Source organism: Arachis duranensis, chromosome 4 (genome assembly GCF_000817695.3).
Source record: "Arachis duranensis cultivar V14167 chromosome 4, aradu.V14167.gnm2.J7QH, whole genome shotgun sequence".
In the NCBI taxonomy this organism is placed as follows: Eukaryota; Viridiplantae; Streptophyta; class Magnoliopsida; order Fabales; family Fabaceae; genus Arachis; species Arachis duranensis.
In genome coordinates, this window is record NC_029775.3 from 118,734,228 (window position 1) to 118,761,193 (window position 26,966).

General features: G+C 34.9%; 4 protein-coding genes and 2 pseudogenes across 4 annotated transcripts; all 6 read right to left on the reverse strand.

The window, feature by feature from the left end:
- Window positions 1-630: 630 nt before the first annotated feature.
- Window positions 631-2,596, reverse strand: LOC127746714 (probable endo-1,3(4)-beta-glucanase ARB_01444; annotated as a pseudogene).
- Window positions 2,597-2,672: 76 nt separating this feature from the next.
- Window positions 2,673-4,921, reverse strand: LOC107486514 (uncharacterized). Its single transcript, XM_016107066.3, has one exon. It carries the CDS (start codon window positions 4,838-4,840, stop codon window positions 2,780-2,782), a length of 2,061 nt encoding a protein of 686 aa, XP_015962552.1. The 5' UTR covers window positions 4,841-4,921; the 3' UTR covers window positions 2,673-2,779.
- A 742-nt stretch (window positions 4,922-5,663) lies between these two features.
- On the reverse strand, window positions 5,664-7,666 carry LOC107486221 (probable endo-1,3(4)-beta-glucanase ARB_01444; annotated as a pseudogene).
- A 1,108-nt stretch (window positions 7,667-8,774) lies between these two features.
- LOC107486511 (probable endo-1,3(4)-beta-glucanase ARB_01444) lies at window positions 8,775-11,084 on the reverse strand. The gene has a single exon (XM_016107065.3). The coding sequence runs from the start codon at window positions 11,082-11,084 to the stop codon at window positions 9,000-9,002; it is 2,085 nt and encodes a 694-aa protein (XP_015962551.1). The 3' UTR covers window positions 8,775-8,999.
- Window positions 11,085-22,891: 11,807 nt separating this feature from the next.
- On the reverse strand, window positions 22,892-23,752 carry LOC107486347 (primary septum endo-1,3(4)-beta-glucanase-like). Its single transcript, XM_052260091.1, has one exon. The coding sequence runs from the start codon at window positions 23,750-23,752 to the stop codon at window positions 22,892-22,894; it is 861 nt and encodes a 286-aa protein (XP_052116051.1).
- A 276-nt stretch (window positions 23,753-24,028) lies between these two features.
- LOC127746715 (uncharacterized) lies at window positions 24,029-24,871 on the reverse strand. The gene has a single exon (XM_052260732.1). The coding sequence runs from the start codon at window positions 24,869-24,871 to the stop codon at window positions 24,029-24,031; it is 843 nt and encodes a 280-aa protein (XP_052116692.1).
- Between the last annotated feature and the right edge of the window lie 2,095 nt (window positions 24,872-26,966).

Sequence of the window (26,966 nt, forward strand, 5' to 3'; positions counted from 1 at the left end):
AAAAATTTTTATTATAAAAAAATTATTTTTTTAACTTTTTTATAAGCACTTAAATAGCTTTCTAAAAAATTATAATTTAATTTTAAAAATTACACAAAATATTAATACTATTACTTTTAACAAGTCAAAAACCAAAAAAAAAAATAGCTCTTAAAATTTTTTAAATAGGCCCTAAATAGTAAATACCTCAATAGGATAATAACAGAGTAATCATTTCTAATCCTTTTTAGTACTATAATTGTCACAAAATTGTGGTATTTAAATAAAAATGAATCTTGGCGAAAATATTATATTTGCCTATTAATTGTATGAGTTGTAGAAAAAAAATACTGTATAATTATCCTGAACTCTTGCAAGTTGCATGTTAGTTGAATCTTAATTGAGCTTTTAAGTACCATGAACAAATTCTTAAGATTTATCGGGTTGTGTTTGTCTTGTTAAATTTATTTTTTACATAAACAAGATCTTACCTCAAAAAGATAATACTCTCTTCGTACATTTTCAGACATACTTAAATGATAGTCTGTCTAATTTGAAAGAAAAACCTAACTCTAGGACCAGCATACAAAACCCAAACTTAAAATTTTCTCATAATTTGTATGATAGAAATATTCTTCCACAATTTAAAGCTTAAAATTTGAATAACCTTAAAGCCATTAGGCATAAAAAACCCAAGAGTTTCCCAAATTTTACGAGCACAAATGAAAGTATTAAAGGGTGCAATTCAAGAAATAATAACATAATAACACTTGTTTTCAATATTGATACATTGTTTTCATTACAAGAATCCTGATGATGATCTTCTTGGCCTCTTCTGCTGTGCAGCCACCATAACAGATCGCTCAATGTGCTCCGTGGAGAATCAAAACTTGGTAACTCCCCAACCTTCTTCAACGCAGCTTCATTATCATAAATTCCTTCCCTTGCATAAACCAACCCCTTCAGTATTTCTCCAACACCATCTCTATTCAAACAAGGCATAGTCCACTCCACAACCTCCTTCACAAAACCAACGTTTGAAAACAAGAACTCAGTAATGGGCAGCAATGGAAGAACATGAGCGGCAAGTCTATGCTCTTCCCAAGGAGCAAACCAAAGTCTACATTCCCTCTCGTTAGACCATAGAATCCCCATTAACCTATTCTCCATTGTAAACTCATCACTACATTTACGATCATCCATCTTTAAATGGCACCACATTTGAGCAGCATGAATTTCCAATGCTGCAAGAGTTGAACCAATAGCAACAAGATTTGCATCATTATATGCCAAACCCATCAACGCTGCTGAATAAATTGCATTCACAGCTTCACCACTATTCAATTGATATCTTCCAACATCACTATCCTTTAGCCCTGAATCCCAAGAGTGTCATGAACAGATCAAAACACCTTAAACGTGTATATTTAGATTTTGAATCTTTTCCTCCCAAGTTCATGAAATCTTCCATGACTGAATATGCTTCTGACCTATACTTGTTACCCAATTCGGATCGATCTTCGCAAGAACTGCGATTCCATACACAAAGTATCCCAGAAGAGAATGACAATTGTTGTAAAATCCAAACAAGTTCTCTTCAATATCATCATCAGAACCTAGTTTATTAATAAGCCCTCCCCATTGCTTTTCATACAAAAATCCGTTCCCTTAAAAAGTGCCATCTAACCATGGCTGAATGGTTTCTTTAAAGAATTTCTTAACAAGTGAAATCAAGTCAAGAAAACCAACTTCCTCAGCTATCCCTGCAAGCCTTGCAGCCCTTGCAATCGATTTGCCATAACAGGCAGATGAAGTATTAGCTATTTTTGAAGAACAAAGAGCACCAACATCTCTACAAAGAGCTTGTTTGATTTCATCATAGGAGTCTTGATTGACACCTCTAGTAGAGTGCCAAGATACTGGAACATGTTCTGCTTCCAACATCCATGAATCGCCAACAACACCAACAAGGCCACCATCAATGCTTCTGTACTTAAAATGTTTAAGAACAGTCACATTACCCTCATCTTTAGACAGAAGTTGAAGATGGAGAGGATGAGCTAACATCAACAAATTACCAAGCCCTTTCTTCTGCCATTTGTATTCAACACAATATGGCTTAGTGAACAAAGCATCTCCAGAAAGAGGGTAGCAAGAGCTTTACCTGTCAAGAACAGCCTCCTTTTCTGAGCTTGAATCCGGCATAACTCCAATCCGAACCATCACAGGAGCCTCATCAGAAGAAATGTTGGAGAAAGTGAGTTTCATGTCAAAGCTGAAACTAAATATGGTTGGTGAATAAGTATAGATAAGCCATTTCTGACCATTTTCAAGCTGAAGAGTGTACTTATTTGGTGAAGCATTTGAAGAAAAAGAAGAGATTTTATGGATGGAGGTTATGGAAAGAGATGCATTTTGAGACAGAGAAACGGTAACACAAGGGATTCCCCTAACAAGGAAGAAAGTGAGATTGGAAGAAGGAAACTCAAGAGTGACACTGAGATCACTGAAGGAAGATATAACATGGCGGGATTGAGAACCTTATGGGGGTAGAGATAGTCAGGGACGGATCCAGAAATTTTAATATGGAGTGGCCGAATTTTGAATTATAGTTCATTGGATAATGTACTATTCTACTTCATGATTGAATTGTTCTTTAATTAGAAAAAAAGCTGCAAACTTTAACATCATCATTTTTGTTCCACTATGCAACAATATTATGTAACTCAATGGGATAACTGATCTATAAGTCAGTCCTCATCAAGAACCATACATTCAACATTCAACATTCAACACACTATCACAATAATCTAAACCTTAAAATATTAGGGCAGCAATGACAAAAGCAACATTGTTTCTCATGACAGGATCCCATTTTTCTATAATCACGCCTGCTGTGAATCCACCACAAGAGATTGCTCAATGTGTTGCCAGCATCAAAACGCTTTAAGCTTCTAATCTTCTCCAATGCAACTTGATTGTTATAAATTCCTTCAAGTGCATACACAAACCCCATCCATCCGTCTCCTACTCTATATATAGATGGTGACCACTTCACAAGCTCCTTAACAAAATCAACATCGGAGAATAAGAACTCAGTAATAGGCAATAAGGGTAAAACATGAAAGCCAATCTTACACTCCCTCTCACATTGATAATAGCGCATTAGATTAAGTCTATAGTTAGCAGAAAGATAACCAACTAACTTATTTTCTTTTGCAAAATCATCTTCATAGAGATTATCACCCTCTTTCACATGCCACCACATCTTAGCAGCATGAATCTCCAATGATGCAAGAGTTGATCCAATGGAAGCAAGATGGATGTCACCATAAGCTAGGCCCATCAATGCAGCAGAATAGTAAATATTTACAGCTTCACTGTTGCTGTCTTGTTGCCATCCACTTTCCCAATAACAAAGATCTTCATATAAAGTCCAAGAGTGCAATTTGTACAGATCGAAGCACCTAAGACGTGTATATTTCGAGTTTGATCCTCTTGCCAAGTTCATAAAATTTGCCATAAGTGAGTAGGCTTTAGGCTTATATTTCATTCCCCAAGCTGGATCAATCTTTGCAAGCACTGCAATTCCATAAAGGAAGTACCCAGCACTGTAGGCTTCAATACTAATCCTTCCCCATTTTGCATCATATAGAAATCCATTGCCATCAAAAGTGCCATCCAACCATGGCTGAATGGTTTCATGCAAGAACTTCTTCACGGATGGGACCACTTCAAGAAAACCAATCTCCTCGGCTATCAAAGCCAACCTTGCTGCCCTTGCAATAAATTTCCCATAATAATAATCTGAAATTGTTGTTATCTCAGAAGAACAAAGACCAGCTACATCTTTGGAAAGAGCTGATTTGATTTCATCAAAAGATTCTTCTTTGACACCTCTAGTAGAATACCAAGTCACAGGAACATGATCTGCTTTCAGCAACCATGAATCTCCGACAATACCAACAAGGTCCCCATCAATGCTCCTATACCTAAAATTTTCTAGAATAGTAACATTTCCCTCATCCTTGGATAAAAGTTGAAGATGAAGAGGGTGTGCTAACATTAACAAATCACCATTATCAAACCCTCTCTTTTCCCACTTATATTCAACACAATATGGCTTAGTAAACAAAGCATCACCAGATACAGGATAACAAGTGCTGTACCTGTCAAGAACATCCTCAAGTTCTGAACTTGAATTTGGCAACAATGCTATCCTCACTACCAGAGAAACCCCATGATCATGAGAAGTATATTTCTTTGAGAAAGAGATCATAGTCTCATAGCTGTTACTAACCTTGATTGGTAAAGAAGCATACAAAAGCGATGCTTGGCCATTGTCAAGCTTGAGGGCATACTTGGTGAGTGAAGAATTTGAAGTAAAGAAAGAGAATTTGTGAACAGTGGTTATTGAAAATAATGGTGTTTGATGAGAGACAGAGAAAGTAACATAAGGGCATCCCCTAACAAGGAAGAAAGTAAGATCAGAAGAAGGAATATCCAAAGTGACACTAAGATCACTGAAGGAAGATATAACATGATGATGTGATTGAGAACCTTGTTGGGTTTGTTGAGTTGAGGAAGAGATAGTGAGATCAGCTTTGAATACCTGCTCTATGGAACCAGAATGAACACGGCGAGATGGATAGCAGAGAGAAACAGAGGAAGCTGATGATTTGATGAGGTAAGGGTGAATGTACACTGAGTTGTGGCCATCTGCTTCAACAAAGTTCTGGAAGAAAGAATGTGTGGGTAAAGGCGATGAAAGAAGGTCCGGAGAGAAGAATTTGGGAGGGTCACCTTGATAATCCATTGATGGGAACAGAAAAGGATCATCTTTTTCTCCTGTGAGAGCCATTTTGAGTGAGAGACTCTGAGTTTTAGATGCAAATGTTTTTTCTAATTATTTATAAGAGTCGTGTTATAATACGATGAATGTCATTGTTGCATATCCATGTTTTTTTATTAGAGAAAACTATGCTAATGCCTCTTTAGAGAAAACAAGGGATAACTCATTTTAGTTACATGTTGGCTTTTAGACTGTAAAAAGACTTGATTGCTATATATTATAGGTGAGGGATACATGTGGAACCATTTTGGATATGCATTGACATGTGTTTTGCCTTTTCTATTTTATGGTTAAGTTTAGTTAATATTTGAAGTTATCCATCTGACTATAATAATTTTATCATCTGATTATTTTCATGTGCTGTATAGTTCATTAGCTACTGTGTTTAAAAAAAAATACTTCCTGAATTTTTAAAAATTAGAACCTGATTTTCAATTTATTGTTCAAAATCCTGGTTTTTCCTATAAGATGCTCCACTATCCTCGTTCTCTTTGCTCTGTTTTGCAAAGTGATGGGAAAAGGTTTATGCATTTTGTCTATCTTCCTAGTTATCCACTTTTTATAACATTCATATTTGCTATAATATTATTTCTAATATTTCCTTAATTAGATTGAAACTTGAATTAGCAATTATCAACCAATACATCTCTAAAATTTCACCACATAATTTCAAAATAAACATCCTCATTTAAAAATGATCATATTTCTGATATCCTTTTTTGTAATTTCTTTTTCAAATCTTTGCTGATTTATTTTCACAAGAGTAAATAGAAGCCTTATTTTTTTTCACATTGAGTAATGGAAAAGAGGTTACAATATACAAAACTTATACATAGTATCATCACTTTATGATAAGATTGAAATCATGATGAATAGTTGACAATAAGGCAGTAATGACCGAATGAGTTGCCATCATAATCAAAACAACTTACTACTACCTCTGCTATGAATCCACCAAAGCAAATTACTAAATGAGTTCCCATTATCAAAATCCTTCAATCTTCTAATCTTCTCCAAAGCACTTTCATTATCATAAACTCCTTCCAATGCATACACAAATCCCTTCCACCCATCTTCAACACCTTTTCTATCCAAAGCAGGCATAGTCCATTCTACAAGCTTCTTCACAAAACTCTTATAAGAAAATAAGAATTCGGAAACAGGTACCAATGGCATAAGCTGAAATCCAAGCCTACACTCTTTGCACACAGGAGGTGCAAACCATAATCCACTGTCTCTCTTATTAGACCATAGAACCCCAATTAACTTATTCTCTTTTACAAAATCTTTTTCATACATATTACTATCTCCTTCTCCATTCACATGCCACCACATTTTAGCTGCATGAATTTCCAATGCTGCAAGAGTTGATCCTAATATAACAAGTTCTGTATCATTGTATGCCAAACCCAACAATGCTGCTGAATAGTATGCATTTATAGCTCACTTGTGCTCCCTTGATTCCTTCCGTCCGCAAATTCGGCTAGTCCTCCGGCCCAAGAGTGCAATTTGTAAAGATCAAAACACCTTAAACGTGTGTAATGATAATGATTCAAAGTTGAATGATAATGTTCAGCTTTTCCTCCTCCTAAGTTCATAAAATCTGACATAATTGAATAGGCTTGAGGCTTGTACTTCTTACCCCATTTTGGATCAATCTTTGCTAGCACTGCAATTCCATAGAGAAAGTATCCCAAATGATAATGGTGATCATTGTAAACTCCAAAGCCAAAATCAGCACCTGGATCAGTAGAACCTTGTTTGGTAACAATTCCGCCCCATTTCTCATCATATAGAAATCCATTCCCATTGAAAGTTCCATCTAGCCATGGACCAATGGTTTCACTCAAGAACTTCTTAACCACAGGAATCACATCAAGAAAATCAACTTCTTCTGCTATCAAAGCCAACCTTGCTGCCCTTGCTATCAATTTCCCATAAAAATAAGATGAAGTAGTTGTTATTGCAGAAGAATCTAGATTCTCAACATCTTTAGAAAGAGCTGATTTGATTTCATCATAGGATTCTTCTTTGACACCTCTGTTTGAATGCCAATTCACAGAAACAGGATCAGTTTTCAATAACCATGAATCTCCAATAACACCAACAAGCTCCCCATCAATGCTTCTATACTTACAATGTTTAAGAATAGACACATTACCCTCATATTTAGACAGAAGTTGAAGGTGGAGAGGGTAACATCAACGAATTACCAAAACCTTTATTCTGCCACTTGTATTCAACACAATACGGTTTAGTGAACAAAGCATCTCCAGAAAGCGGGCAGCAAGAGCTGTATCTGTCAAGAATAGCCTCGTTTACTGAGCTTGAATCTGACAGTACTGCTATCCGAAGCATCACAGGAGCCCCATCAGAAGAAAGATTGGCGAAAGTGATTTTCATGTCATGGCTGAAGCTAAATTTGGGTGGTGAAGAAGTATAGATAAGCCATTTCTGACCATTGTCAAGCTTAAGAGAATACTTAGTGGGTGAAGCATTTGAAGAAAAAGAAGAGATTTTATGTATAGAGGTTATAGAAAGAGATTCATGTTGAGACAAAGAAACAGTAACATAAGGGCTTCCCCTGACAAGGAAGAAAGTGAGATTGGAAGAAGGAAAATGAAGAGTGACACTAAGATCACTGAAGGAAGATATAACATGGCGGGAATGAGAACCTGTTGAGGAAGAGATAGTGAGATCAGGTGTGAAGACTTGTTGCATGGAATGAGAGGAGACAGAGAGAGAAGGGTAGCAGAGAGAAACAGAGGAATCAGAGGGTTTGATGAGGTAAGGATGAATATACTCTTGTATGTTCCCATCGTTGAGGACGAAGTTCTGGAAGAAAAATTTTTTTTAGTATATTTTTCAAATTTTTAATAGTAGAAATAAAAATATTAAAAAAATTAAAAAATATAACTTTTTCATATTCTCAATGTGCTGAATATATAAAAAATTTATATTATTATATTATGAAAATTTGTTTTTAAAATTAGGAAAATACTACTTCTACAATAAAATTCAGCTTTTATTCAGTCTTTAAATTTAATATTTTATTATTTTAATTTTTTATCAACACATCTAAAATTCATATAAAAAAACTTATATATATACATAAGAATATAGTAAACAATATAAACACATCTAATATCTAATATTATAAGAATGCACTTTTAATATTTTATAATACATCCAAACCTTAGGTAAAAAAATTTATATATATACATAAGAACATAATAAACAACATAAACACATTCAAAATTAAGTATTGACACATATAAATTAAGTTAATATTACAACTTCCAAGTTCCAAATCAAATATATGAGTGAAAAAAATTATAATCACAAACATATTTAAAAAAAATAAAACACAGACATATTCAATATTATACATAAATTGAAAAAAAACAGAACCTTTTATTAAAGAAAAAAAAAAGGGATAACATGTTTCTATAAATGAACTCAACCAAATTTTTTTAAAATTTTGCCAGAGACATATTTTAAAATTTTACAGAAGGAAGATTTTACTAGTCATGAAAATCTGATTTGGAATATTTGGAATTTGTTAGGATTTATAAGTTTTAAATTTAAAATTTGAATTCGAATTTTAGTTAATTCGTTTTTGTAGATTTGTATTTAAATTTAAAAAAAAAACAATAAATCTATTTTAATGTGTTTGTTTTAATTTTTTTAAATTAATGTAATAAAAAGGCTAAATGAAAGACAAATTTAAAGGATATCTAGTTGAATTGTTAAAATTAAGATGATCATCTAAAGACATGAATAAAGAACTACCCAGGGTGGTTACTAGAACTTCCATTTTGAATTATAATTCATTGGATAGTGTACTGTTCTACCACATGATTCAATTGTTCTTTAATTAGAAAAAAAGGCTGCAAACTTTAACATCATCTTTTTTGTTCCACTATGAAACAATACTGTGTAACTCAATAGGATGACAGAAAGCCAGTCCTCGTCAAGAACCACACATTCAACATTCAACACTCTCAATCACAATAATCTAAACCTTAAAATATTAGAGGAGTACATCTCATCAACATAAAAGAAAACAAATATTTTATCCAAATGTTAAACCAGAAAATAGATAATCCAAAAGTGATAAGCCTCATCACAATGTATTAACCATAAACATTGAAATCATTGTCAATTCTCAACAGCTGTAACGACAAAAGCAACATTGTTTCTCATGACAGGATCCCATTTTTCTATAATCATGCCTGCTGTGAATCCACCACAAGAGATTGCTCATTGTGTTGCCAGCATCAAAATCCTTTAAGCTTCTAATCTTCTTCAATGCAACTTGATTGTTATAAATTCCTTCAAGTGCATACACAAACCCCATCCATGTGTCTCCTTCATTGTATTCAGATGGTGTCGACTTCACAAGCTCCTTAACAAAATCAACATTGGAGAACATGAACTCAGTAATAGGCAATAAGGGTAAAACATGAAGGCCAATCTTAATCTCCCTCTCAGTATAACAATTGCGCATTTTACACAGTCTATGGTTAGCTAAAAGAGAACCAACTAACTTATTTTCTTCTGCAAAATAATCTCCATACAGATTATCACCCTCTTTCACATGCCACCACATCTTAGCAGCATGAATCTCCAATGATGCAAGAGTTGATCCAATGGAAGCAAGATGGATGTCACCATAAGCTAGGCCCATCAATGCAGCAGAATAGTAGATATTTACAGCTTCACTGGTGCTGTCCTGTTGAATCCCAACATCATCACAATGATTCGCTTCACTGGTGCTGTTCTGTTGCATCCCAACATCATCACAATGATTCGACAGGTATGTAGTCCAAGAGTGCAATTTGTACAGATCAAAACACCTTAGACGTGTATATTTCGAGTTTGTTTCTCTTGCCAAGTTCATAAAATTTGCCATAAGTGAGTAGGCTTTAGGCTTATATTTCATTCCCCAAGCTGGATCAATCTTTGCAAGCACTGCAATTCCATAAAGGAAGTACCCGGCACTGTGTGCTTCAATATGAATCCTTCCCCATTTTACACCATATTGCAAACCTTTTCCATCAGAAGTTCCATCCAACCATTGCTGAATCATTTCATGCAAGAACTCCTTCACAGCTGGGATCACATCAACAAAGCCAACTTCTTCAGCTATTAGAGCCAACCTTGCTGCTTTTGCAATGATTCTCCCATCATAGTAAGCCTCATTTGTTGTTATGCCAAGAGAACCTAGGGCAGCAACATCTTTGGAAAGAGCTGATTTGATTTCATCACAGAAACGTAGGTTAACACCTCTGATAGAGTGCCAAGTTACAGGAATATGATCTGCTTTCAATGACCATGAATCTCCAACAACACCAACAAGGTTACCATCAATGCTCCTATATTTAAGATCTTCAAGAACAGTAATGTTACCCTCATCCTTGGATAAAAGCTGAAGATGGAGAGGGTGTGCTAACATTAACAAATCACCAAACCCTCTCTTCTCCCACTTATATTCAACACAATACAGCTTAGTAAACAAAGCATCACCAGATACAGGGTAGCAAGTGCTGTACCTGTCAAGAACATGCTTAAGTTGTGAACTTGAATTTGGCAACAATGCTATCCTTACTACCAGAGGAACCCCGCCTCCATCATTACCAGCAGAAGTAATAGCCTTGGAGAAAGCAAGAATGTCATTGCTGTAACTAAACTTGATTGGTAAAGAAGCGTATAGAAGCCATGTCTGACCATTGTCAAGCTTAAGTGTATACTTAGTGAATGTATCATTTGAAGTAAAGGAACAAAATTTGTGCACAGTGGCTATGGAAATTAATGATGTGTGATGGGAGACAGAGAAAGTGACATAAGGGCTTCCCCTAACAAGGAAGAAGGTAAGATCAGAAGAAGGAGTACCCAAAGTGACACTAAGATCAGTGAAGGAAGATATGACATGAGGATGAGAATGAGAACCTTGTTGAGTTTGTTGAGTTGAGGAAGAGATGGTGAGATCAGGTTTGAATACCTGGTATATGTAACGATAATCAGCACGGCGAGATGGATAGCAGAGAGAAACAGAGGAAGCTGATGATTTGATGAGGTAAGGGTGAATGTACACTGGGTTGTTGCCATCTGCTTCAACAAAGTTCTGGAAGAAAGAATGTGTGGGTAAAGGCGATGAAATAAGGTCTGAAGAGAAGAATTTGGGAGGGTCACCTTGATCATCCGTTGACGGGAACAGAAAGGGTTCATCTTTTTCTCCTGTGAAGGCCATTTTGACAGGAAGAACTTGTTAACTTGAGTGGCCCACAAATCTCTTTTTCAAATTATTTATAGGATTTTCCCGTTGTGTGCCCTAAGCATATATAATATATAATATATATTATATATTGCTAAATACCTCTTCCGCTCCCTTATCTTTTTCTCTTGAAATATAGTGCATCATAATCATTTTTAAATTAAATTTTGTTAGATAGTTAATAACTTTTGTGAACAATGTCAACAATGGAATCTAAAATTGATATTATAAAATAAAAATATACTACATTCTCAAATTACTTACTTAAATCTTAATATTAGAATAATCATTCATCTGCATATTTAGTAAATTAAACATTTCATATATCAATTATTCACATTATTTAGTATTTTTATTATTTATTTATATTTTTCTTTTTAAATTTCATTCAAATCCTCGTCAAATAAAAAAAATAGACAAAAACAACCTCTACCGGATAACAAACGATTACCAGATATCAGTTCTAACTTCTATAGATTGGAGAAACTAAAAATCCTCTCTTAACATCTTTCTTTTCTTCTTCATCCTCCTTCTCTTTTCCTCTATTTTCTTCCTCTTCTTGTGTGTACTAAATAATCTTTTTATAATTTTTCAAATTCTACCGGTATATAAGTAACTACTATATAGATTCACCGAAAAATTACCACTTATAGGATTTCAAATAGTGCAAAATTCGAACACCAAAATTTTCAATCAAATTGCATCAATGGACAACAAGAAAAAGAAGACTTGGGATGTGTGAAAGAAGGTATTTTGTGAAATAGGGGAGGGTGGCATGGTCAAGGATGGGTTGGGAAGGGGACTGGCATGGTCAAGAGTGTATACGTGGTTGCTATCTGGAATATTCGTGACAGTTTTAGGGCTAATCTAATGGAAGGTGGTTTAGGGTGGTGGTGGTTTAAGCCGAGGAAGAAGAAGAGGGAACCACGGTGATAGTGTTGAAGGTGAAATTCGATAATGATGCTTATGGAGATGGAGATGCGAAGAGAAAATGGAAGAGAAGATGTTATGACCGAAAAAAAAAAAGAAGAGGGGTTTAATGAGTCACGTGACTCACCCCCCTCCCCAACCCCACTTATTTTTTTTCACCCGAAATCCTTCTCCCTTTTCTTTCAATTTCATTTCTTCTTCTTCTTCTTCTTATTCTTCTTCTTCTTCTTCTTGAAATCATACACTATCATTAAATCCATTTCTTTCATTTTACTTCCTTCTCCTTCTCTTCTCTTCTTTATTTTATTCATTCAAATTTCTTTTATCACAACCCTAAATCATGGAGTTTCAACCTATTTAGTGAAGAAAGTATTCAACTTTTGAGTTCTGGTTATTATTGAGGCTTCAAGGTAACTCTTTGACTCAATAATTAGCTATATCTCAAATTTTTAGCATCCCTGTACTTGTGGGTATAGCGAAATCCGAATTAGGGTTATTAGGGTTAGAAAATTTGGGGCTTTTGTCAATGTGAGTAAGATTATGTTAATTGACAATATTAGTAGCTCACAAATATCATTATTGTCATATTTTTAGAGTTGTAGAGTTATTGGACATCATTTGGTAGCTCGTTGACGCACTCAGAATTGCTTCCGGTTCTTTGAAATCAAGTTGTGAGTGGATATTATATCTATAATTATTTTTAAATATATTATTATCAATATCTATCTTGAATCATTAATCTTGGAGTTTAAAAATATTTTATTATTGTGATTTTTGAATTTTTGAAAATAAATATTGATTTGTAAAACTTACAATTTTATAACAAAATACACACGAGACGATATTTATATATTTTGTAAAGTATAAATGTTTTCTTATTTGACTTATTTAAATTTTAATTAAATTTTAGTATGCAATCTTATATATATTGATTTGCTATGGAATTTAATAGTATGTTATAAGCACCAGAGATTTTTTATAAGTGATTTGGTTTGGATTGGCTTGGGAGACTCTGACTAGAAAACCGCAGTTAACGGCGGTTATGACGTTAACCTAGATGCATCTGACTCAGACCTCAGCTAGCAGGGACGTTGCTAGCCTAACGTGTAGGCCACACGTTGGATCTGTTATGCCATACGGGCACACTAGAGGAAAGGGCTACCCTTAGAGGTGGAGCCGCCCTAGGTGTGTAATATTTGATTTGATTTGACTTCTGGAATGAGAACTCCCATTTCAGTTCATCCGCTTAATTATTTATTTAATTATTTGTATAACTAATTAATATGAATTCTTCATCTTTAGAAAGAAATATAATTTTCAAGGTAAACTTTGTATTGTCTTGTGTGGGTTATAGATGTAATGTTTGCTCACTGAGTTGCAAAACTCACCCTATTATATTCCATGTTTTTCAGATACAGGAGTCATTCCAGGTTCCATTCCACCTGCCCCTCAGTAGATCTTAGTCATTTTGGTGAGCTCTTCTTCTTTCCAAGGGCTAAGTAATTATGTAATGGAATCTTTGCTCAAAATTTAGATTATGTCAATGCTCCATACGTCACAGGCAGGATCCTCGTGTGGGTTATGTTATTTTAAATCTTGAACTGTTTAGGTAGTAATTATGATTTGGTTATGTAAGACTTATGGATATAATCATATACTCTAGTTATCAACTTTAAATATATATATATATATATATATGATGCGTATTTTGGATATATTTGATTGTGGATATGATTGGAATGTGTTGTTGTTGTTGTCCTTGGAAATGGATGTTTATTATTAATACAGGAAGTTAATATTTATGTTGGTAAGGTCCTAGAAACAGAAGAGATTCTGTCCATTTTTCTAAAAATTTGGTCTTTTGGCTTGCTGAGAGACTTGTCCCTTGAGCGCCAGTCATGGCTTGGTTCGGGTCATGACAAAATGGTATCAGAGCCTTAGGTTTTCCTGTGTAATATGGAGCAAGTGTTCTTTAGTAAGATCACAATTGTGCAACTGGAAGCCGGCCCATTTTCACAAAGTGTGATGTTACTAGAGGCCTATAGGAAGTTGTCCTCAATCTTTTGGTCTCGTAATTCTTTCTGTTTGTCCTATTGTCTTTGAACTTCATATACATATGTCGTTGGTGATCCAATCGCTTTATTTACTCAATAGGTGGAAGATGCCACCTAAGAAAAGACGTGGTAGAGCTGTTAATGCTCCTGATACTGCTGAATCCAATAGGGCAGTTTCTCCGCCACTTGGAGCGCTTCGACAAAGGCCAAGGAGCCAAAGGATAGCTGATAGGCGCGAAGGAGAGATACCCCGCGAGAGAGTTTAAGAGAACCCCGCAGTAATGGAGGCTCAACCGGACTTAGCAGCTGAATTGAGGGGAATGAATCAAACTCTTAATGCGGTGTTACAGGTTCTAACAACAACAAACAGGGGCGAAGCAAAAATTCCTAATATGCCAAATCCTCAACCTCATAGGGTTCATCAATTGTTTGGGGATCAAGAGCCATCAATTGAAAAATATTTGAAGTTGAATTCGTCCACTTTCAATGGAGATTCATTGGATGAAGATCCACAACAATATCTAGAGGATGCGAAGAAAGCAATTCGAGCTCTCAGGTGCACCAAGGAATGGGCTGTTGAGTTAGTATCCTACAACTTGCATGGTTCAGCAAGGTATTGGTATGAGTCTCTTCTTGAGAGCAAAGAAGCAGCTGGACTTCCTCCTCCTTCTTGGGAAGAGTTCACTGAAGAGTTTCTTGCTCGATTTTATCCAGCTAACAAGCAAGCAGAAGATGCAATTTCCTTTGAAAGATTAAGGCAAGAGAATATGACCGTGACTGAGTATGCTAAGGAGTTTACTAGACTTTCTAAGAGTGCTCCATACTTAATGAATTCAGAAGAGATGAAAGTACGCCAGTTCGTTCGTGGGTTGGCAGAACCTATGTTCACCACTCTTATGCCTGAAGTCGGACGTATGTCTTTCAAGGATGTCCTAAACTCTGCTTATGGAATTGAAGCTGGGATAGCGGAGAGAAATGCTTTTAAGGATGTTGGTAAGAAGCCTAAGATGAAGGGACAATTTTCTGGTGGAGCTAGTTCAGGAGGATTTCAGTCTCGTCATGGTCAGACTAATCAGCAAGGTTATTCGGGGTATCGAGCTCGTCCTCAAACATCTTTTGGTGGGGTTGCTTCTTCTGGATCTGCTCCCATGAGTGTTTCGAATCCCAGACCTTTTGTTAAGAGCACCTCTCAATCTAGTGCACAAGGTTCAAATCAGACAAGACCAGCGCAGCCTTACTGCCATCAGTGTGGGAGTTACCATTCTGGTATATGTTTCAAGGCTACTGGAGCATGTTTTGGTTGTGGTCAATATGGTCATCTTAGGAGAGATTGTCCAAATGTTAGAGGAGGCTTTGCTCCAGGCATTGCACGTCCTACAACACCAATGCCATCATCTTCAGCTATGTCTATTGGAAATTCTTCTGGTCTTAGTGGCAGAGGAGCAGGTGGCAGGGGTCAGACTTATAACAGAGGAGGGAGCCAAAGAGGAAGAGGTCAGGCACGTGTGTATGCTTTAACACGTCAAGATGCTCAAGCTTCTAATGTTGTGGTGGCAGGTACTTTACAAGTTTGTTCTTTAGATGCTCGAGTGTTATTTGATACGAGTTCTCATTATTCATATGTATCTCCACATCTTGCATCTCGTTTCGATAAACAACCTGAACTGTTATCCCACCCATTTCATGTTGGCACTCCAATTGGAGTCTCCACGGTGGTTCGAGTCGTGTTTTGATCTTGTGTTGTTAGAATTAATACGGTTGAAACCTTAGCTGATTTGATCCTTTTAGAACCAATGGAAGATATTGATGTCATCTTAGGCATGGATTGGTTAGCAGCTTGTCATGCTGATGTGGGCTGTTACTCCAAAACTGTGAAGTTTGACATACCGGGTATCTCACCTTTTGTTTTTAAGGGTGATGATTGTCCCACTTTAGCTAGCATTATCTCATCTATGAGTGCGATGCAATTGATGGATAAGGGAAACCAAGGATTTCTGACAGTTGTTAGAGATATTGATGCCGAAGTGCCTAGCCTTGATCAGGTTCCTATTGTTAGAGAATTCTTTGACGTGTTCCCTGATGAGCTACCGGGGATGCCGCCTGACCGTGAAGTTGAGTTTTCCATAGAATTGGCTCCGGGAGTCCAACCTGTGTCCATTCCTCCCTATCGTATGGCTCCAACTGAATTACGGGAATTAAAGGTTCAATTAGAAGATATGCTAGAGAAAGGATTCATTCGTCCTAGCACTTCTCCGTGGGGAGCTCATGTTCTATTCGTAAAGAAGAAGGATGGAACGATGCGACTATGTGTGGATTATCGTCAGCTCAATAAGACAACTGTTCGCAACAAGTATCCATTGCCAAGGATTGATGATTTGTTCGATCAACTTCAAGGAGCTACCTGTTTCTCAAAAATCGACTTGCGTTCAGGGTACCATCAATTGAAGATAAAAGAGGAAGACATTCTAAAAACTGCTTTTCGTACTCGCTATGGGCACTATGAGTTCTTAGTAATGTCCTTTGGTCTGACGAATGCGCCTGCAGCTTTCATGGACTTAATGAATCGAGTCTTCAAACCTTTCTTCGATCATTTTGTTATCGTCTTCATCGATGATATCTTGGTGTATTCGAAAAGTGCTACAGAGCATGAGTATCATTTGAGGATTATGTTACAAACCTTAAGGGATCACAAACTCTATGCTAAGTTTTCTAAATGTGAGTTTTGGCTGGATCAAGTGACATTCTTGGGGCATGTGGTATCAAAAGATGGAATCATGGTAGATCCAAACAAGGTTGAAGCCGTTCAGAAGTGGCCAAGGCCTACTACAGTGACAGAAATTCGTAGCTTTCTAGGGTTGGCCGGCTACTATCGGCGATTCATCAAGGACTTCTCGAGAATTTCGGCACCATTAACTAAGTTAACTTAGAAGAATGTGAAGTTTCAATGGTCAGAAGCTTGTGAGGAAAGTTTCCAGACAATTAAGGCTTGTCTAATCTCAGCACCGGTTCTTGTTTTACCTTCTGGGTCAGGGGGATTCTCGGTCTTTTATGATGCATCTCGGATAGGATTGGGTTGTGTATTGATGCAGCATGGTCGCGTCATTGCCTATGCCTCGCGACAACTCAAGAAGCATGAGCAGAATTATCCAATCCATGACCTGGAAATGGCAGCAGTCATTTTTGCTTTGAAGATTTGGAGACACTACCTTTATGGGGAGACCTGTGAGATCTATACGGATCACAAGAGTTTGAAGTATATATTTCAACAGAAGGATTTAAATTTGAGGCAACGGAGATGGATGGAGTTGCTAAAAGATTACGATTGTACCATTTTGTATCATCCTGGAAAGGCAAATGTTGTAGCAGATGCCCTCAGTAGAAAATCTATGGGTAGCTTGGCCCATATCACTCTTGGAAAGAGACCAATTGTTGAAGAAGTCCATCAATTGGAGGCCGGTGGAATTCAATTTGACCTTGGAGAATCAGAAGTTTTCTTAGCACATGTTCGAGCCCAATCTTCCCTAATAGAACAGATCAAGGTTGCACAAAGTGATGATCCGAAACTAAGAAAGCTTATGGAAGATGTTTGCAATGGGAGAAACTCAGACTTTTCTCTTGATCAAGATGTATTGCGTTGTGGTCAACGCTTATGTGTGCCAGATAACCTCGACTTGAAGAAAGCTATTTTGGAGGAGGCTCACAATTCTAAGTACACAGTTCATCCTAGCTCCAATAAGATGTATCAAGATTTGAAACAATTGTTTTGGTGGGAAGGCATGAAGAAAGACATAGGAGTTTTTGTTTCTCATTGCTTAATTTGCCAACAGGTTAAAGCTGAACATCAAAGACCTGCTGGGTTATTGCAACAGATTGAGATACTTGAATGGAAGTGGGAAAGGATTACGATGGATTTTGTAACAGGTTTACCTTGTAGTTTTAAAGGTTTTGATTCAATTTGGGTAATTATGGATAGAATGACGAAGTCAGCTCACTTTCTTCCGGTGAAAACAACTTTCAGTGCATCTCGATATGCTCAACTTTATGTTGATGAGATAGTTAAACTGCATGGAATTCCAGTGTCCATTATTTCAGATCGCGGACCTCAGTTCACCTCTCATTTTTGGAAATCTTTTCAAAGAGCGTTAGGAACTTGTTTGGATCTTAGCACAGCTTTTCACCCTCAAACTGATGGGCAATCAGAGAGGACGATCCAGATATTGGAAGACATGTTAAGGTGTTGTGTTCTAGATTTTGGTGGGAATTGGGACAACTATCTACCTTTGATCGAGTTCTCTTATAATAATAGTTATCAAGCCAGCATTCAAATGGCACCATTTGAGGCTCTTTATGGTAGAAGATGCAGGTCACCTATTGGGTGGTTTGAGGTTGGTGAGGCTAAGCTTTTGGGGCCAAATTTGGTACAAGATGCAGTTGAGAAGGTTCGCATAATAAGAGAACGTTTATTAGCAGCTCAGAGTAGGCAGAAGGCTTATGTTGATAATAGAAGGCGTAACTTAGAGTTTTCAGTGGGTGATCAGGTATTTCTTAGAGTGTCGCCTATGAAGGGAGTGACGAGGTTTGGGAAAAGAGGCAAGCTTAGTCCTCGATACATTGGTCCATTTGAGATTTTGGACAGAATAGGTGCAGTTGCTTATTGCTTGGCATTGCCGCCTGAGTTGTCTACGATTCATCTAGTCTTTCACGTATCAATGTTGCGCAAATATCTTCATGACCCATCTCATGTGCTCGTACCACAAGCCATAGAGATAAAGGAGGATTTATCATTTAAAGAGGAACCGGTGGCTATAGTCGATCGCCAAGTAAAGAAACTACGTTCTAAAGAGATAGCATTTGTGAAAGTTGTTTGGAAGAATCATTCAGTAGAAGAAGCAACTTGGGAAGTAGAGGATGCCATGCGCGACAAATATCCATATTTGTTTGAGTCTGAAGGTAACTATCACACTTATCACCATATATGAATTTGAAATTCGGGGACCGAATTTCTTAAGGAGGAAAGAATGTTATGACCGAAAAAAAAAAAAAGAAGAGGGGTTTAATGAGTCACGTGACTCATCCCCTTCCCCAACCCCACTTATTTTCTTCTTCTTCTTCTTCTTCTTCCTTTCCATCTTCTCATCTCTTTTTCTTGAAATCATACACTATCATTAAATCCACTTCTTTCATTTTACTTCCTTCTCCTTCTCTTCTCTTCTTTATTTTATTCATTCAAATTTCTTTTATCACAACCCTAAATCATGGAGCTTCAACCTATTTAGTGAAGAAAGTATTCAACTTTTGAGTTCTAGTTATTATTGAGACTTCAAGATAACTCTTTGACTCAATAATTAGCTATATCTCAAATTTTTAGCATCCCTATACTTGTGGGTATAGCAAAATCCGAAGTAGGGTTATTAGGGTTAGAAAATTTGGGGCTTTTATTAATGTGAGTAAGATTATGTTAACTGACAATATTAGTAGCTCACAAATATCATTATTGTCATATTTCTAGAGTTGTAGAGTTATTGGACATCATTTGGTAGCTCGTTGACACGCTCAGAGTTGCTTCCGGTTCTTTGAAATCAAGTTGTGAGTGGATATTATATCTATAATTATTTTTAAATATATTATTATCAATATCTATCTTGAATCATTAATTTTGGAGTTTGAAAATATTTTATTATTGTGATTTTTGAATTTTTTAAAATAAATATTGATTTGTGAAACTTACAATTTTATAAAAATACACACGAGACGATATTTATATATTTTGTAAAGTATAAATGTTTTCTTATTTGACTTATTTAAAATTTAATTAAATTTTAGTATGCAATCTTATATATATTGATTTGCTATGGAATTTAGTAGTATGTTATAAGCACTAGAGATTTTTTATAAGTGATTTAGTTTGGATTGGCTTGGGAGACTTTGACTAGAAAACCGCAGTTAACGACAGTTATGACGTTAACCTAGATGCATCTGGCTCAGACCTCAGCTAGCAGGGGCGTTGCTAGCCTAATGTGTAGGCCACACGTTGGATCTGTTATACCGTACGGGCACACTAGAGGAAAGGGTTACCCTTAGAGGTGGAGCCGCCCTAGGTGTGTAATATTTGATTTGATTTGACTTCTGGATTGAGAACTCCTATTTCAGTTCATCCGCTTAATTATTTATCTAATTATTTGTATAACTAATTAATATGAATTCTTCATCTTTAGAAAAAAATATAATTTTCAAGGTAAACTTTGTATTGTCTCGTGTGGGTTATAGATGTAATGTTTGCTCACTGAGTTACAAAACTCACCCTATTATATTCCATGTTTTTCAGATACAGGAATCATTCCAGGTTCCATTCCACCTGCCCCTCAGTAGATCTTAGTCATTTTGGTGAGCCCTTCTTCTTTCCAATGGCTAAGTAATTATGTAATGGATCCTTTGCTCAAAATTTAGATTATGTCAATGCTCCATATGCCACAGGCAGAATCCTCGTGTGGGTTATGTTATTTTAAATCTTGAACTGTTTAGGTAGTAATTATGATTTGGTTATGTAAGACTTATGGATCTAATCATATACTCGAGTTATCAACTTGATATATATATCTATATATATGATGCGTATTTTGGATATATTTGATTGTGGATATGATTGGAATGTGTTGTTGTTGTTGTCCTTGGAAATGGATGTTTATTATTAATACAGGGAGTTAATATTTATGTTGGTAAGGTCCTAGAAACAGAGGAGATTCTGTCCATTTTTCTAAAAATTTGGTCTTTTGGCTTGCTGAGGGAGCTGTCCCTTGAGCACCAGTCATGGCTTGGTTCGAGTCATGACAGAAGAGGAAGAAAATAGAAGAGAAGAGGATGAGGATGAAGAAGAAGAGGAATATGTTAAGAGGGAGATTTTTAGTCCCTCCAACCAAAGAAATTGACACCTGGTACTGGTAACCGTTTGTTATCCGATTGCAGAGGCGTTTTGTTTATAAATACCAAATCAGTACTCAAAAGATTCTGGTGCTGATAAAATAGTCCCTAACTTTTGTTATTAACAAAATAGTTTTAAAATTTGACAAATATGTTTCCAAATTTACCGGAATACATTTTCGGCTAGCACAATTTTAATGTGACTACTGCATTTTGATGAGATGGCAAACTCCCAATCCTAATCTCTCCCCCAACCCTATTGAGAATCTTATATTATATAGTTAGTTATATAACTTTTAATTTATAAAACGTTATAACATTAATGTTTGGTATAATTTTTAAAATTAACTTGTAATTTTCTAAAAAGTTATTTTAGTATCTAAAAAAAAATTAAAATAAAAAAGTGACTTCTCTTATAATAAAAAGTTTTTTATTTTTTTTAAATAAATAATTTTAAAATTAAAAAACTAAACATAAAATAATTTATTTATAAATTATTTTTAATATAAGTTCTTATTTTTTAATATGGTGTTATAAGCCTATATGAATAAAATTGATGTACAAGTTTGGGACTCAAACAGAGGTGGATCCATATTGAGTTATCTTGTTCAACTAAGACTTAACATTATCATCTAAAGACAAGTGAAATTTATGATGACCATCTTCATCATTTTGGATACTTCCTCTATGGTATGCATATTATGTAGAATATTACTGAAGCTGTGAATGCATATTATGCAGCAGCATTTATGGTATGGGGTACGGTGGCATTTAAATGAGGATCATAGAGATAGCGGAATATGATTTGTTCCTCATGAGTTTAAATTGTAGCTTGGATAATTCATCTTCTACCATTGTTACCAATTTCTGAAGTCTTGTTTACTAATCTTGGTTTTGTGAAGGAGGTTGTGGAGTGGACTAGTTATGATGTTTGGGAAGGAAGGAAGGCATTTTGTGTATGCATTAGAAGGTGTTTATGTCAATGAAGTTGCATTGAAGAAGATAAGAAACCTAAGTGTTTTTTTTTATAGATAGATGTCTCTTGTTACTTTGAATCATAATTTATAAAATCTGTTTTATGGTAAATCTTCTGGTTATTGATAAAGCATAAACAATAATAAATAATATAAAACAAAACAAATGGTATTCAATAGTAATAACAATTATAATAAAAATTTAATATATTTTGAAATTTATTAAAAGTNTTATCTAACAATTATTAATTATTATTTTTGTATAAACATAAATTTATATGAGTAATTATTATTTAAGAATGAGTTTAATTTTAATATATTGATAATGTAAAATATTTTATATAATCAATCGATTATATCTATTTTTTTAAATTATTATTTATATAATTAATATAAAAATAATTATTTTTACTAATACATAATTACGTAATTGAAGATACGTATAAAATTATTTTATATAACTTTATTAGAAGTTACAAAAAATATTTTATTAAAAGTTACGAAAAATATAAGTTTTTCATATTTCCAATGTATTGAATATATTAATAGCACTTCCATTTTGAATTATAGTTCATTGGATAGTGTACTGTTCTACTACATGATTCAATTGATCTTTAATTAGAAAAAAGGCTGCAAATTTTAACATCATCTTTTATGTTCAACTATGCAACAATATTATGTATCTCAATAGGATAATGACAGAATAATAAGTAAGTGCTCATCAAGAACCCTACATTCAATATTCACCACTCTCAATCACAATAACCTTTAAATGGGCAGCACATCTCAACAACAAAAAATGAAAATAAATATTTTATCCAAATGTTAAACCAGAAAATAGATAATACAAAAGTGAAAAGCCTCATCACAATGTATTAACCATAAACATTGAAATCATCGTCAATTCTCAACAGCTGTAACGACAAAAGCAACATTGTTTCTCATGACAGGATCCCATTTTTCTATAATCATGCCTGCTGTGAATCCACCACAAGAGATTGCTCATTGTGTTGCCAACATCAAAACCCTTTAAGCCTCTAATCTTCTTCAATGCAACTTGATTGTTATAAATTCCTTCAAGTGCGTACACAAACCCCATCCACATGTCTAATACATATTCAGATGGTGTCGACTTCACAAGGTCCTTGACAAAATCAACATTGTTGAATAAGAACTCAGTAATAGGCAATAAGGGTAAAACATGAAGGCCAATCTTAATCTCCCACTCAGTATAACAATCGCGCATTTTACTCATTCTATGGTTAGCTAAAAGAAAACCAACTAACTTATTTTCTTTTGCAAAATCATCTTCATAGATATTATCACCCTCTTTCACATGCCACCACATCTTAGCCGCATGAATCTCCAACGATGCAAGAGTTGATCCAATGGAAGCAAGATGGATGTCACCATAAGCTAGGCCCATCAATGCAGCAGAATAGTAAATATTTACAGCTTCACTGGTGCTGTCTTGTTCCCCTCCTGAAGCCCAAGAGTGCAATTTGTATAGATCGAAATACCTTAGACGTGTATATTTCGAGTTTGATCCTCTTGCCAAGTTCATAAAATTTGCCATGAGTGAGTAGGCTTTAGGCTTATATTTCATTCCCCAAGCTGGATCAATCTTTGCAAGCACTGCAATTCCATAAAGGAAGTACCCAGCACTGTATGCTTCAATACCAATCCTTCCCCATTTTGCATCATATCGAAAACTTTTGCCATCAGAAGTTCCATCCAACCATGGCTGAATGGTTTCATGCAAGAACATCTTCAGAGTTGGGATCACATCAATAAAGCCAACTTCTTCAGCTATTAGAGCCAACCTTGCTGCTCTTGCAATGATTCTCCCATTACGGTCAGCAACTGTTGTTGATATATAAACCGTACCTAGAGTAACAACATCTTTGGAAAGAGCTGATTTGATTTCATCAAAAAAATGTTGGTTAACACCTCTGATAGAGTACCAAGTCACAAGAACATGATCTGCTTCTAACAACCATGAATTTCCAATAACAGCAACAAGTTCCCCATCAATGCTACTATACTAAAAATTTTTAAGGATAGTCACATTACCCTCACCTTTAGACAGAAGTTGAAGATGGAGAGGGTGTGCTAACATTAACAAATCACCAAACCCTCTCTTCTCCCACTTATATTCAACACAATATGTCTTAGTGAAGAAAGCATCACCAGATACAGGGTAACAAGTGCTGTACCGGTCAAGAACATCCTCACTTGCTGAACTCGAATTTGGCAACAATGCTATCCTCACTATCACATTAACCCCATCTCCATCGTCAGTAATCACGCCATCGCTGTAACTAAACTTGATCGGTGAAGAAGCGTATATAAGCCATGTCTGATCATTGTCAAGCTTAAGTGTATACTTGGTTAATGAATCATTTGAAGTAAAGGAAGAAACTTTGTGCACAGTGGATATGGAAAGTGGAGGTGTGTGATGGGAGACAGAGAGAGTAACAAAAGGGCATCCCCTAACAAGAAAGAAAGTAAGATGAGAAGAAGGAATATCCAAAGTGACACTGAGATCACTGAAGGAAGATATGACATGACAATGAGATTGAAAACCTTGTTGGGTTTGTTGAGTTGAAGGAGAGATAGTGAGATCAGCTTTGAATACCTGGTCTATGAAAGTTGAATGAACACGGCGAGATGGAAAGCAGAGAGAAATAGAGGAAGCTGATGATTCGACGTTGTAAGGGTGAATGTACACTGGGTTGTTGCCATCTGCTTCAACAAAGGGCTGGAAGAAAGAATGTGTGGGTAAAGATGATGAAAGAAGGTCTGAAGATAAGTATTGGGGAGGGTTACTGTCATAACTCGTTGATGGGAACAGAAAAGGTTCATCTTTTTCTCCTGGTAAAGCCATCTTTGATAGGAAGAACTTTTCAACTTCAGCTACACGCAAATGTCTTTTCTAATTATTTATAAGAGTTGTAATTTATGAAGAATAAATTCATTGTTTTTTGGTAATCAAAAGGTCAAGAATAGAATTATGTCAGACACACAAGAATTTTGTTAATAAGGTCAGTTGAAAAGTTTCAAAAATATTTTTTTTGAATTTTTGACTTATGAAAATTAGTAATATTAATACTCTCATAATATTATTACTTTTTATCATATTTTTATAAAATAAATATTTTTAAAATAAAAAATATAAATACAAAATAATTTATTTATAAACTATTTTTAATATAATCATTTATTATTTAAACTTTTTTCCCAAACCGAACCTAAATTGGATTTGTATTGCATTATTTGACTTATTTGGAGTGACAAATATGAATGACCATTTCTCCAATCAAACTATTTTGGGTCGTCCAAAAACTTAATAGTGGATGTGCAAAAATTCTAAGGTTAGACTACATATTTATGAAGCTATGAAAAGAGAATGCTTCTACATGTATAAATAGGAAAAGTGTGGTTCCAGAATAATACACAGCAATAACAACAATTTTTCTTTCTTTATATTGCTAATATTCTTCTTTCTCTATTTAGGTTACTACATATAAATAAATATATGAATTATCTCTATATTGAGTTAATTATACTAATGAATATTAATATACTAAGATCTTCTATTTACATATTTTTATTTTATATTTAGTACATCTTATTTATTTATTTATTTTACAACAGGCTTGTGGTATATATTGAGTTTTTTTTTTTTTTAGTTTGAATGTGTTGGCAAATAAAAGACTTAAACCGATGCCATTTCCAAAGTTTTAATCATAAAGATGGTAATTATGATCTCTACCTTTTCCAAAGCCAAAAAAAGTAACTCAAATTTGATTTGAGCATCCAAAAAGTCACCTCAGTGATAATTCTTAAATGTGGCGCTATAAGTCTATATGAACAAAATTGATGTGCAATTTTGGGATTCAGACAGAAGAGGATAGATAAGGATATTGCGTTATCTTGTTCAACTAAGACTTAACATTATCATCTAAAGACAAGTGAAATTTATGATGAGCATCTTCATCATCTTGGATACTTCCTCTATGATATGCATATTACATAGAATATTACTGAAGCTGTGAATGCATATTATGGTATGGGGTGGCATTTGAATTAAATGAGGGTCACATAATGCTGGGCTAACAAGAGAGATAGCGGAATATGGTTTGTTCCTTAAATTGTAGGCTTGGGATAATTCATCTTCTACCATTGTTATCACAGGTGGAGTTAGAAATTTTTTTAGAAGGGCCAACACAAAAACTATAAGTTAAGAAGGGAGAAAAATTGAAGATTCAGAAGGAATCAAATTGAAAAATTAGGTAGTATTTGGTAGAAAGATAGAGACAAAAATATTGAGTCTGAAAGACAAAGATTAAGAGACAGATATTGAAATAAATTTTAATAAATTTTAGTATTCTGTTTGGTATAATGTGAAATATAGAAATTAAAACAAGAATGAAGTTTTAATTTAATTTGCACAAAAAATAAAATTGGAATTAATTAATTGTAATGAGGATATTTTAGGTATAGAATGTTATTAAAGTTTTGATCTTCATCTCTACAAATTTTAGTCCTTTGTGTTCTTATTTTTTGGAAGTACTGAAATACTGAAATCTTGAAAATAGAAACAGAAATTTTAGTACCACATGATACTGTATCTCAGTCTTCCTATTTCTGTCTCAATACTTCAAAACAAATGTGGAGAGACAGAGACGGAAAGACTGAGATTGTGAGACAGAGACTAAGAGATAGAGATTGAAATAAATTTCAGTATTTTGTTTAGTGTAAAATGGGATACAGAAATTGAAACAAGAATGAAACTCTAATTTAATTTGCACAAAGAGTAAAATTGGAATTAATTAATTAAAATAAGGGTATTTTAGGTATAAAATGTCATTAAAGTTTCAGTCTCTATCTTAAAAAATTTTAGCCCCCTGTGTCCCTACTTTTTAAAGGTACTGAAATACTGAAATTTTGGAGATAGAGACAGAAATTTTAGTATCAGT

Excerpts from the sequence above, each read along its gene's own strand:
- LOC107486514 (XM_016107066.3), bottom strand. The coding sequence starts at position 4,840 with ATGGCTCTCACAGGAGAAAAAGATGATCCTTTTCTGTTCCCATCAATG.
- LOC107486511 (XM_016107065.3), bottom strand. The coding sequence starts at position 11,084 with ATGGCCTTCACAGGAGAAAAAGATGAACCCTTTCTGTTCCCGTCAACG.
- LOC127746715 (XM_052260732.1), bottom strand. The coding sequence starts at position 24,871 with ATGGCTTTACCAGGAGAAAAAGATGAACCTTTTCTGTTCCCATCAACG.
- LOC107486347 (XM_052260091.1), bottom strand. The coding sequence starts at position 23,752 with ATGTTCTTGCATGAAACCATTCAGCCATGGTTGGATGGAACTTCTGAT.